The 13512-nt window shown below is 37.0% G+C and overlaps 1 protein-coding gene across 5 annotated transcripts in view; it reads right to left on the reverse strand.

Annotated features, from left to right (window-relative positions):
- The window catches only part of KIAA0825 (KIAA0825 ortholog), a 398660-nt gene that overhangs the window by 78431 nt on the left and 306717 nt on the right, over window positions 1-13512 (reverse strand). For 2 of the 5 annotated variants that reach the window (XM_019929687.3, XM_019929688.3), the window contains one exon: window positions 10279-12621. The exons of 2 other annotated variants lie outside the window; for them this stretch is intronic. In XM_019929687.3, the coding sequence (XP_019785246.2) occupies window positions 12429-12621 (193 nt within the window). In that variant the 3' untranslated portion in view covers window positions 10279-12428. Of the gene's footprint in view, window positions 1-10278; window positions 12622-13512 lie in introns of those variants that run through there. One more of the 5 variants, XM_073802296.1, reaches the window with a different exon arrangement.

Here is a 13512-nt window from a genome sequence, read left to right on the forward strand (position 1 = left end):
GGATTCATTCATACATTCATGCACGCACCAATTCATTTATTCAACAGTTCTTTGAGTGCCTAACATGACTGGCTTCTCTCTGCCTCTCCTTCCGACACCCCTCCCCCTCTGGCGTTCTGCCTTCAGCCTGAAATGCCCTCTTCTGCCAACCTAGCCATTCTTGAAATTTCAGTTCAATGCAACCTCTTTGGGCATTTTTCTTATTCCTTCACCCATGTGTTATTTCTTACTTCTTCAACTCACTTGAGCATTTTACTATTTCCCTTATCACAACAGGGGAGAATTTCTATCTCAGTCTCTAACCGTGTGACTGTGGGTAAGTTATATGCCCAACTGAAGCCTCAGTTTCTCCTCTAAAATTGGGGCTATTATTACTCCATAAGGTGTGAGGTTAAATGAGATCATGCGTATCACATTCTTAGAACAATGCCTGCGAACATTCAATATCTTGCTTGTTATATTATTATCATATGCAGCAGGGATTTACAAATGCCTGCTGTAACATTTGTATGTTGAGAGATAACAATTTTATTGCCTTTGGTGTTTCTGAGGGGCTTAAAAACTACATTTACGCACTATCCCAGGTGGTGGACCAGGGCATCGCATTCTGGGCTGAACTCGCTGGCGCCAGGCTGCCTGTCTTCATATCCTGTCCCTTACCATTTACTAGCCCATTTTTTTTTGGCGGAGGGCAGAGGCTGGTGGTGGTGGGGAAGTCAGGCAGTTAAAAGTTGCTATATCGAATGGATAGTTGTTAAGATTCGCTGAAAGTAAAATGTTTAGCAGTGCCTGGCTCATAGCAAGAATTCTATAAATGTAGCTTCGTCGGTATACTAAGGGGTGTCAAAATGCTCCTTGACCCAATTCTATGTGGTGAGAAAGGGCCATCAAAGCGAATGCATAATTCCCTGAATTATTGTCACATCCTTCTAAAAGGCCTTCCTGAATAACACTTCTCCCAATCCCAGTCTATCTTGTATCTCCCAGACTGGCTAAAAACTGTCAAATTATATCACTCCCCAAACAGAGGGTGGTTCACATTCTCCATCTACTGGGACATCAACCTCTCTTTCCAGCTTGCAGGGTGCTCCCTTCTCCTCATTTTCGCCCTCAAGTGGACCGTTCATCTTCTAACACTTCAGTTACTGTCCTCCTGGGTCCGTAAACTCTCCCAGAGGCCACACTCTCTTTCTGGCCTTGCATCTTCTCTCATATTGATCACTTCCTTCCCTGCCCCATGTCTAGAAACATCCTCCCATCTGCATCCACCTTTCTACATTTAAGATGCTTGCCTCTGCCACAGGCTTTCTGACTAACTTGCCCTCAAAGATCTATCATCCAAATGCTCGAAGCATTTAGAGATGTTACCACACAATTTAGCTATCAATTACAAATTGTCTTACAGCATTTGCCATGTGTTTGTTTGCCTCTCCAGATATATTTCACTATCTTTTCTGTTTCCTAGCTCATTCTCTTTTTGGCTAATCCACAAAGCTCTACGGACAATCTCCCTGGTCTCTCATGGTAACCATGCCAGTTGTCCTCCAACTGTCCTTGCTATTGGCCGAGTCTGTTTTTATGTGCCAGGAAGAATTTGCCTTCTTTCGAAACTCTAAGATTTTTCTGCCATTTCTTAGAACAAATGACATTTTTATTCTACAACCAGCCTTACCTGATTAAGGCAGCACTATGTTGTTTGGGAGAAGCATGGACTTTAAGGTATTAGCGTTTTAGGTTTGAGTCTTGGTTTCGCCACTTTCTAACTTGTGTGACCTTGAGCAAGTCACTTTTCTGAGCCTCAATTTTGTTCAGTATAAAAATACTAATACCTAGCTCACAGAAAAGGTATGAGGGTTATAGGAGATGAATAATAAAGTGCCTGACACATAACAGGGAGTAAAGTTTAGATACTTCACCCCATATTCATAATACCTACAGTCTATTCTTACTTGACATACACATTGACACAATCATGATTACTCTATAGATCAGTTTTTTTTTCCGGTACTTATGCATCCATTTAACATCACTCACCAAATGATTAATTCCCTAGGAGTAGTATACATACTAATCTTAGTATCTGCAAATTTAACTAAGTGCTTTGTCATGAAACCTGTAGAAGCCAAACCTTACCAGTTGATCAGAGCTGATTAACATTGTAACTTATCTTTCAAATGAAACACTGGTCTGTTTTCTCCCTCACATTTAAGGAAATTGAAGGGCAAAGGCTAAAATTCCCTTGGTTAAGGATAAAATGCAGAGGAATGGAACTACCATGTACATGGCTTGCCTTCCAGTTTTTGAATTCTGGAAATGTATTCCAGGAGAGTGGGGTAGGGTTTCACAGGATAGCTAATGAAAATTTCCTCTAGAGAAGTCACAGTTATCAAGCCAAAATGAGTCTCATAACTGAAATTACCTTCAAATTTTAATGAATCCCTCAGCAAACACTTGTTCTGGTCGGGTGTATCCAGACTTCGGTGGAGAAATGAGTGGTTTAAAACTGAAGACCTGCTTTAAGCAGAGTTTCTGAGTGGGGAAATCACAATAAAATATTGAATTCCTAGGTTTAAATGGGAAGCAAACTTGTACCTACTTTTTTCTTTCTTTCTTTTCTTCTTTTGAGGACAGTCTAAATTGCTCAACCTAGGCTGTTTATTGTTTCTAGCTACAGATATTTTCCTCTTCCCTGGGGACAATCTAACCTTCTGAGCAAGAGTTAGCATGCAGGGATTAAACAACCTCTGTGGGCAAGATATCGAGCAGAGAAAGTTCAAAACTTTATATGACTCATATATGACTGAAATAACAGTCTATCACATATAGTGGTGAAGACAGTTTCTAGCCTCACGGGTTTATCTTTGAGACTAGAAGAGGTCTTGAGAAACCACAATTCTTACCACTGGCTTTTAGGAGAAGGGTAGGCAGGGAATACTTCCCTCCTACCTCTTTAAACTCTTATTTAAAGGCTGTTGAGAAGTTCTGACTCAGCAACTTTTCAAGTTTTTCAGTCCTTTAAAAAGGTTTACATGTGACCTCAGCTCTGCACAACACAGGCTTATAATCAGTCTTCTGTTTGGAAAACCAAAGCTTTAGAGAAACTGAGTGAATAATGCCACAATAATGGTATTTCAGCTCAACAATGAGATTTTCTCACACACACACACACACACACACACACACACACACGTACACACACACAGCCCCTGGGAACAATTCTCAGGAGCATTTTATTGTTTTGATGGGATAATAAAATATGAGGTTATCATAGTAACAGTAAGATACCTTTACTCCTTCTGGAAGGAAAAGGTACAGCAAAATATTTTCCTAAGTGGCAAAGTGGACAAGAGCTCCTCTCCATCCTGTGTAGACAGTGTCTAGCCTTAGAAGAGGGATTCCCAGAGCGATAGTTTCACCCCACGTTGTGAAAGAGGTTAAAAATATATCTTTTGTCATAAGGTATTAGCACTGACAAGCTTATTATAGCAAACCAAGTCTCTTCTTCTACTCCTTCTCCCTGGGCTAATTGACCACATCTGAATTGCGTTTAGGGAGGGAGGGCTAGGGCAGGTGGGATGCATATAGTAAGTCAGCAAATAAAACTCCGTAGAAATTCTCTTCAAGATGAAACTGCTCCATAATTATTTCTTTGTTTATTTTCACAGTGATTGTCACCTTTGTCCACAGACTATTCTAGTAGAAGTTTGTCATTATGATGATCAGTCCATTATAGCACATACACATAGCAGATATTAGTTATCTCATATAATCCCCATACTTGTTCTGTAAGTGAGGTATTAATGTTTTTACATCTGAGCAAAACTGAAGTGCGGAGAGGTTAAGTGACTTGCCCACGGTCACAAAGTTAGCAAGTAGAAAGACCAAGAGTCAAACCCAAAACTCTATGACACCACAGCCCATGCTCCCTCCACATGATGTCATGCTGCCTCAACTGGGTAAGGCTGGCTGTAGAATAAAGATGTCATTTATTCTAAGAAATGGCAGAAATAGTTTGGAAGGAAGGTGGAAGGAATTTAATCATTTTCTCTTGTTCATATTTGCACCTCTCTCCTATATATCTTTATTTTCCTCACCTATTCATTTTTCCCATCTTTACTGTCCCCATTTTTATAATTGAATAAATAAGAAGATCGGTTCTTGAGGTAGAAAATGGTGGCAAATGTGTGCAGTTTCCTACTTAGTGGAATATGGGGAAGCTCCTGAATGGCCCTGACTCAAAAAGAACCCCAAATTTCCCATTCAGCTACCATAGTTGCTGAAATTCCCACTATGAGAGAGTCACTCCTTTGGCTTAAGTGTACTTTGTCTCTTAAAGTTAACTTTGCACATGACAATTTATCATGTTATTTACAACTTTTCCCAAGATTTATGCTACCAATGTAATCAATCACAGAAAATGAAACTTTTGTTTAGTAATAAAGCCGCATGAAAGGTTTAGACAAGCCCTTTGTAGCCAGAGAAGAGAACAAGTTCTTTGGGAAAGGAAAACTGAAAGGAGTAAATGCTGAAAGGAGTAGATGCTGAAAGGAACAGATGCTGGGAAGGGCATGGTGCTCCGTGGAAAGCAATCTTAAAGTATGTCAGCCTTTTATTTAGGGTTGCGTGGATCTAGGGAGAAAGGAGGCATGTGCAGGCTTTTAAATAGGTTTAATTTCAGCTTACATGTCAGGAAGTCTTCCCTGACTCCCCAAGACCAGATTATGAGTACCTGCTCTGAGCATTTTAAAATATCTCTACTAAGATCTGTAAACAACTAATTTTGCTAATCACTGTCTGTCTGGCTCTATCACCAGATCATAAGTTCCTTGAGAGCATTAATTAATTCATTTGAGGAATATTTTTAATACCAGTGTAAAGTTCAGAAGGAAAACTATACAGATTTTAATATCCAAATGGTTGGAATTTTTTATCACTTTTTATTTGGAGATTGTGTGTAGCTTGAGTATAGAAAAAAAATCAAACACATGCTTCTACTTCGGGATTCTGGAGATGAGTAGATATTGATGCAGTCACCTTTCAGTAGAAGGCTATGAACAGTTACTGGGATAATATAAAAGGGGATCATGAATATATTTAAGAAATGTTTCTGAGGTAAGGCAAAAATGTCTTAGGAGTTTTTCATTTATGCTAGGTTACTAAGAACATATTTCATAATCTCACTACTGACTTAAGAAATGTATAGATAGGTTCAAAGTGTAGAAGATTTTGAGACTCTAAAGAAAGAAATAAACACAAGAAATTGAACACGCAAGTGGAAGAACCAAAAACGAATGGATTTTAGTGTATTGCTAACTTGTAAAAGAGTACTGGGTGAGAAGCAACTTGACAATGATTGTTTAGAATCAATAACCCTTCCAAAGGAAAAGTTAAGAAGCAAACAACGAAAGCCCCTCAAACAGAAGGTTTTTTGAGAATTTGTCAGCTCATTACCTTGTTTGAATTATAAAATTGCTTCTTTGTCCTGATCAGAAAAATCCTGATATGACATAAGCCCCTGCCGGCCAAATTCTGTCACATGATCCCATAATGTCATTAGTAATCATTGGGTAAATCATCATGGCCATTAACACATGGAAATAGATTTGCCTACTGGAAAGGTTATCAGTGGATAACAGTGCATAGACCAAAGCCCTGTAACCTGTTGTATCTCTAAACTATGGCATGCACTTGGGGCCACTCACAGTAATTCCTGGCACCTCATCACTTGCTATAATGCAGAATATAGTAGAAAATGGGTCTCAATCCATGGACTCCGTTATTGGAGGGTGTGGGGAGTTTCTGACTGGCAGAAAGTCTTTGCTGCAACGTGGATTTACCTCTAAGGAGGCCCATGGGTGCGGGCCTGACAGCCCTGCTCAGCACGGTGCACTAACGAACCGTGCGCTAGTTGTTTTCCCTCTGTTAAATAAATCCGGCAGGGGTTATGAAGATGCTTTTAAGATTTCTGTTTTACTTCCTTAAATAAAACTACAATTTCAATCTGCTATGAACCATGGACATTGCCATTCTCTAGGTCAAAAAAATGGTTGAGTATCAGCAGTTCTATAAGATTTGACCTAATTGTTAAATGGTCATGCAGATTTGGTACTACAATGTAACTGGGAAGAAAGCAAGAATTCAAATGTGAACACTAAATGCCTTGTTCCTTTCAAAGGAAGTCCTATCCAGTTAAAAGAGAAGGCAAATTCCTATTAGCTGCAATTATTATTTGGGGAATTTCTAATCACAAGGTGCTGTGAAGTATACACAATATACAGAACATTACCCTTGAGGAATTTATCATCTGTATGTGAGGATTTGGCTAAATATAGATCAAAAATAGTGTTTCCACTTTCTACACAGCAAACAAAAATGCTTCATTGTAAAGTGCAACTAATCTCTCATAAACTATACTGATGCCAGTACCACACATACCCAGAAATATCACTTACTGACCTTATTTTTAATGCACATCCACTCCCCCTCCAAAACACACACACACACACACACACACACACACACACACACACACACACACACACACAACTCAACTATATTAGTTTTCTTTCCAGGACTGGTGATGTAACTTGTAGGAATAATGTGAGGTCCCTTGTTAAAAAATGATTATGAATTTCGAGATGACGCCAGAAGAGCATTAAACTGGGGCCCTTCTCTCATGGAAACCTGTGGAACGACCCAGGTTGCATGCCCACGAAACCAACCTTGCTTCTTTCTGTTTCTCATACGTGCCAGGCTCATTCCCACACCAGGGCTTTGGTACTTGCTATTCTCTCTGCTTGGAAAGCTCTTCTCATGGCTAAGGTCTCAGCAAAAACACGTCCTCCTCAGAGCGGTCTTTCTTTACAACCCCTACCTAAAGAAGCTCCTTCTTTTGTCACTCTCTGAATACTACTTTGCTTTCTTTCCAATACTTTGCTCTGTTATTTTCCTGCTAATTTATTTATTGACTTATTTATGGTCTCGTTTCCCTCCACTGGGATGTACACTCCACAATAGAAGTGATTTTATCTTGCTTTACTTCCTCTTGTTTGCATCGTTCCTCAAATAGTACTTGGTACATAGTAGGTGTCCCCTAAATAAGTTTTTGATGAATAAATGAACAAACTAGGTTATTTACAAAATATTTCTAATTTGTAAAAAAGTTTCACTGGTCTTCAACTTTTTGTGTGTCCCCAAAGACATAGCTAACACACACATGCATCCAAACGGAAGAATGATCCAATGAGTGAAATTCAAAACTTCAGCCAATGCAATGCATCAAAAACGGAACATCCATTCAGCTGTGATTACTAAGAGATTTATCTTTAGAAATCATATTGCATTCTAAAGGTCAACCTGCTTTTAGAGTTAATTCTGCTAGGGATCTCATAACTTAAAATTATTATGTAAACTGTTATGTAAAATTTTTATGTTAAGTAAAAGTGAAGAGTAGGCATATATTAAAATGTTGACAGGAAATATCTCACAAAGTAATTTCTAAGAAAATATGGTAATTCTTAATTGCAATTGTGCCTACTGCCGATAATAGAATATAATTATTAAGACATTGTTAAACATTTTATTAGAAAACTGAATGTAGCTATACTTTTTTCACAAGCCTATTATTGACTTCAGAGTAGTTAAATAACAAAAAAAAAAAATCAAAATAATTACAAAAGGTCACAAAAATTAAGACTTTGAGCCTGTAAAGGAATTGCTATCATGCTATCATGAAAGTATCCTTGGTTGAATTAACCTGAAGCTCATGTTAGATTACAAAGCCTCCCATAAAATACTTATTTAATTGTATCTTTTAAATTTAAAAGTCAAAGATAATGGCCCCCTAAGTCTTGATTTTGCTTTTCATGGCCCAACTGGTTCTGGCTGGCGAGTTGATACTGCATGCAAATCATCTTTTCTGGTTGATTTCATAGTTTCCAGCTACAACTAGAAATTAACAAAACAACTTATAAGTACTGACTGTTGAAGACTTTTCTACATATCCAACGAGATACGCAATGCAAGTTAAATAGGAGAGCATTTGCAATTTAAAATATAATTTTCCATAATGAAAATGTAAAGCAGTCATTCTGTTTCATTCAGCATGGCAGGTTAGGAATCCCCGTGAAGCTATATTGAAGCAAAGACTAGATTAATAATTTAATTTGGTTCAGAACTATGCAATGGGGCACCACAACCTTTTATTCTGTAACCAGCTGCTGACCCTAATATGATGAACCAATTAGACATCTCTATTTAATTGTTAGGTGACCCATCTAAAACTCACTAGGAATTTTCATTTTAAACAACACTTAAAGACTCCTAGTTACCCCCCTGGTGGAGGTGGTCGATTTGATAGAAGCACACAAAGGAGTCCAGCAAACGGGAGAAAAAACTGCAAGATCATTTTAGACTGTGTTCTGTAAAAGAACATCTTAATATAATGAGCCTTTTTTCAGTCTCCCTTGGCGGAGCATCAGCCCTCTCAGATAACCCCACACAAAGCAAATACCATTCGTCTGAAGTTACATTTGCTCCCTGTTATCACAACTTATGCCACTTAATTCATTATTCAACGAATTCACTTTCTTGTTTATTAGATGCAAGGTAGCCGCTTATCCCTAAAGGCCATGTATGCAAAAGACTGCTTGTAATCCTGTCACTTCAAACCTCTCTAGGCTTTTATACTGCTTCAAGAATTAGGAGGAAAGAAGCAAACAATTTAGATTTATTCCTGATGATATTAAATCTGTACATGATGAAAGAAATAAGAAAGAAATGTGAACCTGAAGTTTGTTGATTTGGAAAGTGGCTTCAGATGTTATCTTTACGTGTAAAAGTTAGTACATTCACTCGTTTCCCATAATAAACACCTAGAATTAGTCTTCCTACATGAAAGGGGAATAAATTAATTAAATGCATTTTTCTTGGGTACAGGTTATCTGCGAAAAGGGTACTATATCTCATCAACTGCATTTCAAAGACGCAGGCTAGCTCAACCATTCACGTGCTTAAGACAGATATTAACATACTTTAAAATCTGATATCTGATCTGTCAAGGTTTTGGGGTACCATTCTTTAAGTATATTTAATATTGGATTAAAAAGTGCAATGAAAATGTTTTTTTTCAACATGGGTAATTCAAGATTCTTTTTGGTAGTCAATAACAAGATATGATAAATATATTCTGCATAATATGATATAACTATTTGAACTGTTCACACAACATAATATTAATGGTCAGAGATATTTCAAGTTGATTCAGTAATCTTATGCTATTAAAATTATTAAAATGTAAATGAATTACTGAATTAAACAACTTTCACTGCACTCTTAGCACAATTAATATTGTATAAAATTATCTGCATAATTATACACAGTATGTTTACATAAAACATCCAGGAAAAAGCTACAAATCAGAGGCTGAGTATAAAATATTTTAAGCTGTGCGCTGAAGTCTTCTAAATATGGAAATCTAAGTGGTTGTTTAGTATTGGTGCTTGATGTAACTGCAGACAGTTCTAAATTTTATGCTTTACTTATTTAAATGCTAAATAACCCTATACTTATTTTTTAAATTCTTATAAATATATATGATTTATAAAATGTATCTAGACTGAATGTGTTTTAAACCTCTGTGCATTATACACAAAATTAAGGGCATTTATTTCCTTCAATTAATTTACATTATGGGCTAACTACTTGAGATTCAACATTAGTTCATCAACAAAAGCCACAGAGGACATTTTAATGCAGCGTATATACACAGCTATGACTAGGACAAAAGACTCGACATCCCCAGAAAATAGGAACCATTTATAGGGAACCTCATTTTATGAATAGAGTTGTGACTAATAAAATGATTTGTACAGAATTACCTGCAACTATTCTAAGGAAGGAAATACACTTGAAAATTCACATATCGAGTAACTGTGGATATTACTGTAGTTATTGCCATTCTTCCAAAACATCAGTCATAGTAATATAGGGATGAACAAATTGATTCACCTGAATAATTAACCTTACCACAGCATAACTACCTTAGGTGCAGATTAATGTTTTCTCTTCAGCTTAAGACATATACCTACCAGAGAAATCACACTCATTAAATATACTGCAAAAATCAATTGTTTTCTGCCACTCTGAGGAATTAATATAACAACTAAGTTGTGCAGTGTTTTTAAAAGCTTATGTTCATCTGTGCCGATTAAACAGAAACAACAAAATAGAACAAAATGAAATTAACAAAGAGTGCTAATAAAATACAACTTTTCTGTTGATATCTTATATAACTTTATTCATTATTGTACAACTTTTGGTTTTTTACATGTGGGAGATTTAAAAAGTCACTCAGTGATTTTTATAGTGCAACCGTATGCTAGATAAAGATATTTAAGCTGTCAGTATAAACTGCTTCTGTTTTCATTTTGCATTTAATTTCAATGCCAGACTCAAGGCATAAATTTTTCATCACCTGCAATGCTATGAATAAAAGATTAAAAAAAGAACTGAGAAGAAATTCTAACACATGCGGTGCATGCAGCACATTGTGCAGACGTAGTATTCATAACTAGATGTTTAATTTCCATCTTTTTTTTTTTTTAACGTCAGGAACATTATTATTTGAGTTAATACATCATGGAGCTAATTTCCAGTATTTCAGCTTTGCAGAGTTTAAGTTTACCTAGTTTGGGCCAAATAGGCCATTCATTCCACTTGAAATCTGAAGTATACACCCTAGGATTTACATGCTACTTTGTTAGCACCGCTGGATTCTATTACTCTCGTATTTCTAGAAAGGGAATATTTCAACATCATATATTTTTGTTTTATTCCATGAAATAGCATGTACATTAACCTTGCCTGAAAGTTCAAAGAACTGAGAATTACAGAAACGATCCCACCTAATATCAGTTCCTCATTAAGGCTTGCTTCGTGTTCTCAGCCGAAAGATATAATCAATCCCAAGAGGCAAAGTTATGAGCTCAGTGTTAAGGCATTTTTTTATTTAGTACTTAGGACTGTTTTCTGTAGCACAATGCATCTTCATTGTCACTTTATTAGCCTCCAAAGGACACACACACCAGAACAATTTCTAATTCTTGCCAATAGACTCTTAGTGAGCAAGAGATATGCAACAGCTCTTCCTAATCTCATCAGGAGGGCCCTGGCTTTATTAGCCTTTTCATTCTGAAACCTCACTTTCTCAGGGCAGTCAAGAACCTGTTGAGGACGCCAGGCCTGTTGGGGACAGCAAGAGTTAGTCCCTCAGATGTCTGTGACATCTAATAACATCTAGCTTAATGTCTTTGGCTCTAATTACTCATACTAATTTTTTACGGTTATTGAAATTCAATCTAGGGAAAGCTTTGGAAAAAAAATAAGCCAAACCATGTTCTGCTACATTATTATCAGTGGTATCCAATTAGCTCAGTTGATTAGCTGATAGTGCTAATGAGACCTAGATCATTGGCTCAATTCCAGGGTAGCCACTTAGTTTTACTTTGTTCGATAGTCACAGACAGATACCTCGTTTTACCCAGGTGTCTTAAGTGCTACTGGTCACCAAAATAACCGAATGAGAGAGTAAGAATGAATCAGTGCAAACCCGTCCCTACAGCTAGGCTCTAGAGGGCATCGGTATCACCTTTGCGATGATCGTACAAAAATAAGTATTTTAATAAAAGAAAACTCTTTTTGGCTTATTGTTTATGACTGTAAAGCAAGCACTTTATATCTTCAAAACATTAATGGGCTTTAATTAGCTAGACTTTATAACGTCTCTATGATGTTGGCAAGTTTAATTAAACTTACTTTACAGATGACAAAGCTTAAACTGAGAGATTGAATCACTTGTCTGAGGTCACATAAAATGTCAGGGGCATTTCTCAGATAAGAATCCCTGTCTTCTGTATCTCATTCCATCATATTACCCATGAGACTGCTCTGCCTCTATGGAAACATCCTAAAGTCACAGTAACATGTCACTATATTATCACATTATTTTTCATTATGCCAGAAGACACAAGCTTAGTGAAAAGACATGGTGAGGCAAGGATTACAGATGTATCTCCTTTTAAGCAACATAAATGTATGGAAATTTGGATTTGTTGAACAGATAAATTAGAGGGTGTCATGTATCACTTAGTCTATGCTACCTCACATTGCTATTAACCACTTTTTTTTTGCATGTCCTAACTTCCCAACTAGACAGCACAGAGACCAGACCATGCCTTGCATCGCTTTGAATCGGTAGTAGGTATTAATAAATATTTATTCATGACAATGGCATTTGACTGGAGGGGGACAGGAGAATATAAGACTTCATACGCTATGGGAATGGTAAAATAGGGAGGGAGAGAGGCTTCATGATAGTGGGCAGGGGTGGATTTTTCCCGTTGAACTTCTGTCATTATGGCAATTCTATTTTAATATATTATAAGCAAAAGCTTTATAAGAACACCTAACACATATCCCGGATAGCCCGCATGAAGAGGATCTAGAGAGATTACACAATTAAGGAAAATTCTTGCCAAGGGTGGAATGCTCAGCATCAGGGAGAGGAGGCAAGTTGATGCAGCTGTGGAAGGTAGAGGCTTCACTTTGCAACCCCACAGCATCCTGTCAATAGGGAAATGGTGTTGTGAGATTAGTTGCTCAGTATTACAGAAGAGAAAAACACACGATGGCGGGGCAGCGGGGAGGACAGTAAACATTTTCCATTTTATAAAATGATTATTCATAAGACGTTTTAAAGTTGTGTGCTCTTCTCATGACTGAAGTGATCGTAAGTTAAAACTGATTTACTAGCAAGTTTCAAAAATACGGCAATTTTGTGAGTTAAAGTATGCCTGTAAAGATTTTCCTCCCCTTGGGTAGCTGACTTGGATTTGATTCTCTTAGTAAGGATCAAGTCAAGAACTATTGAGGTTGCTTTGTAACATGAGGAACTGTTTTGGAAATAGGTCTTAACACCTATGTGATCTAAGAAGGAAATGGCAGCAAACTCAAGGTATAATGTGCATATTCCTCGGACATGGGCCAATCCAAGTTTTTCATTTCAATACAGTCATCTTCTTCCTGTTCATGTCTCTCTATCATTACATCTCTGGTTATTGGACTCTTTCAAAGAACAGCCTTATGGAGTCAATGGAATGGTCTTATCACTAACTCCCATAGTGGTTAGGGATAATCACTTTTTTATCTTATATATGAATAATCTGCACAAGATTATTAGAAAATATAAATTCATTTCTCAACCTTGTTAAAAACTAGAAAAAATTAAAGTCATTTAGCGCTTATTCTCAGGTGAAATATAGCATTCACTTTCATGCTACACAGATTTACAGTAAAATTACACGGTCAATATAGTTCAATTTTCATCTTCTGATTTTTAAAATAATATTAATGAATTAGAGCTTTATACTATTTGAGCTTTGAGACTTCCTTAATGTGTAAGAAAATGTACTAAACACTAGTATTTCAGGGATGGTTTCTTCCTACTGCATTTGG

The sequence above is a fragment of the Tursiops truncatus genome, chromosome 3 (genome assembly GCF_011762595.2).
Source record: "Tursiops truncatus isolate mTurTru1 chromosome 3, mTurTru1.mat.Y, whole genome shotgun sequence".
NCBI classification, from domain to species: Eukaryota; Metazoa; Chordata; class Mammalia; order Artiodactyla; family Delphinidae; genus Tursiops; species Tursiops truncatus.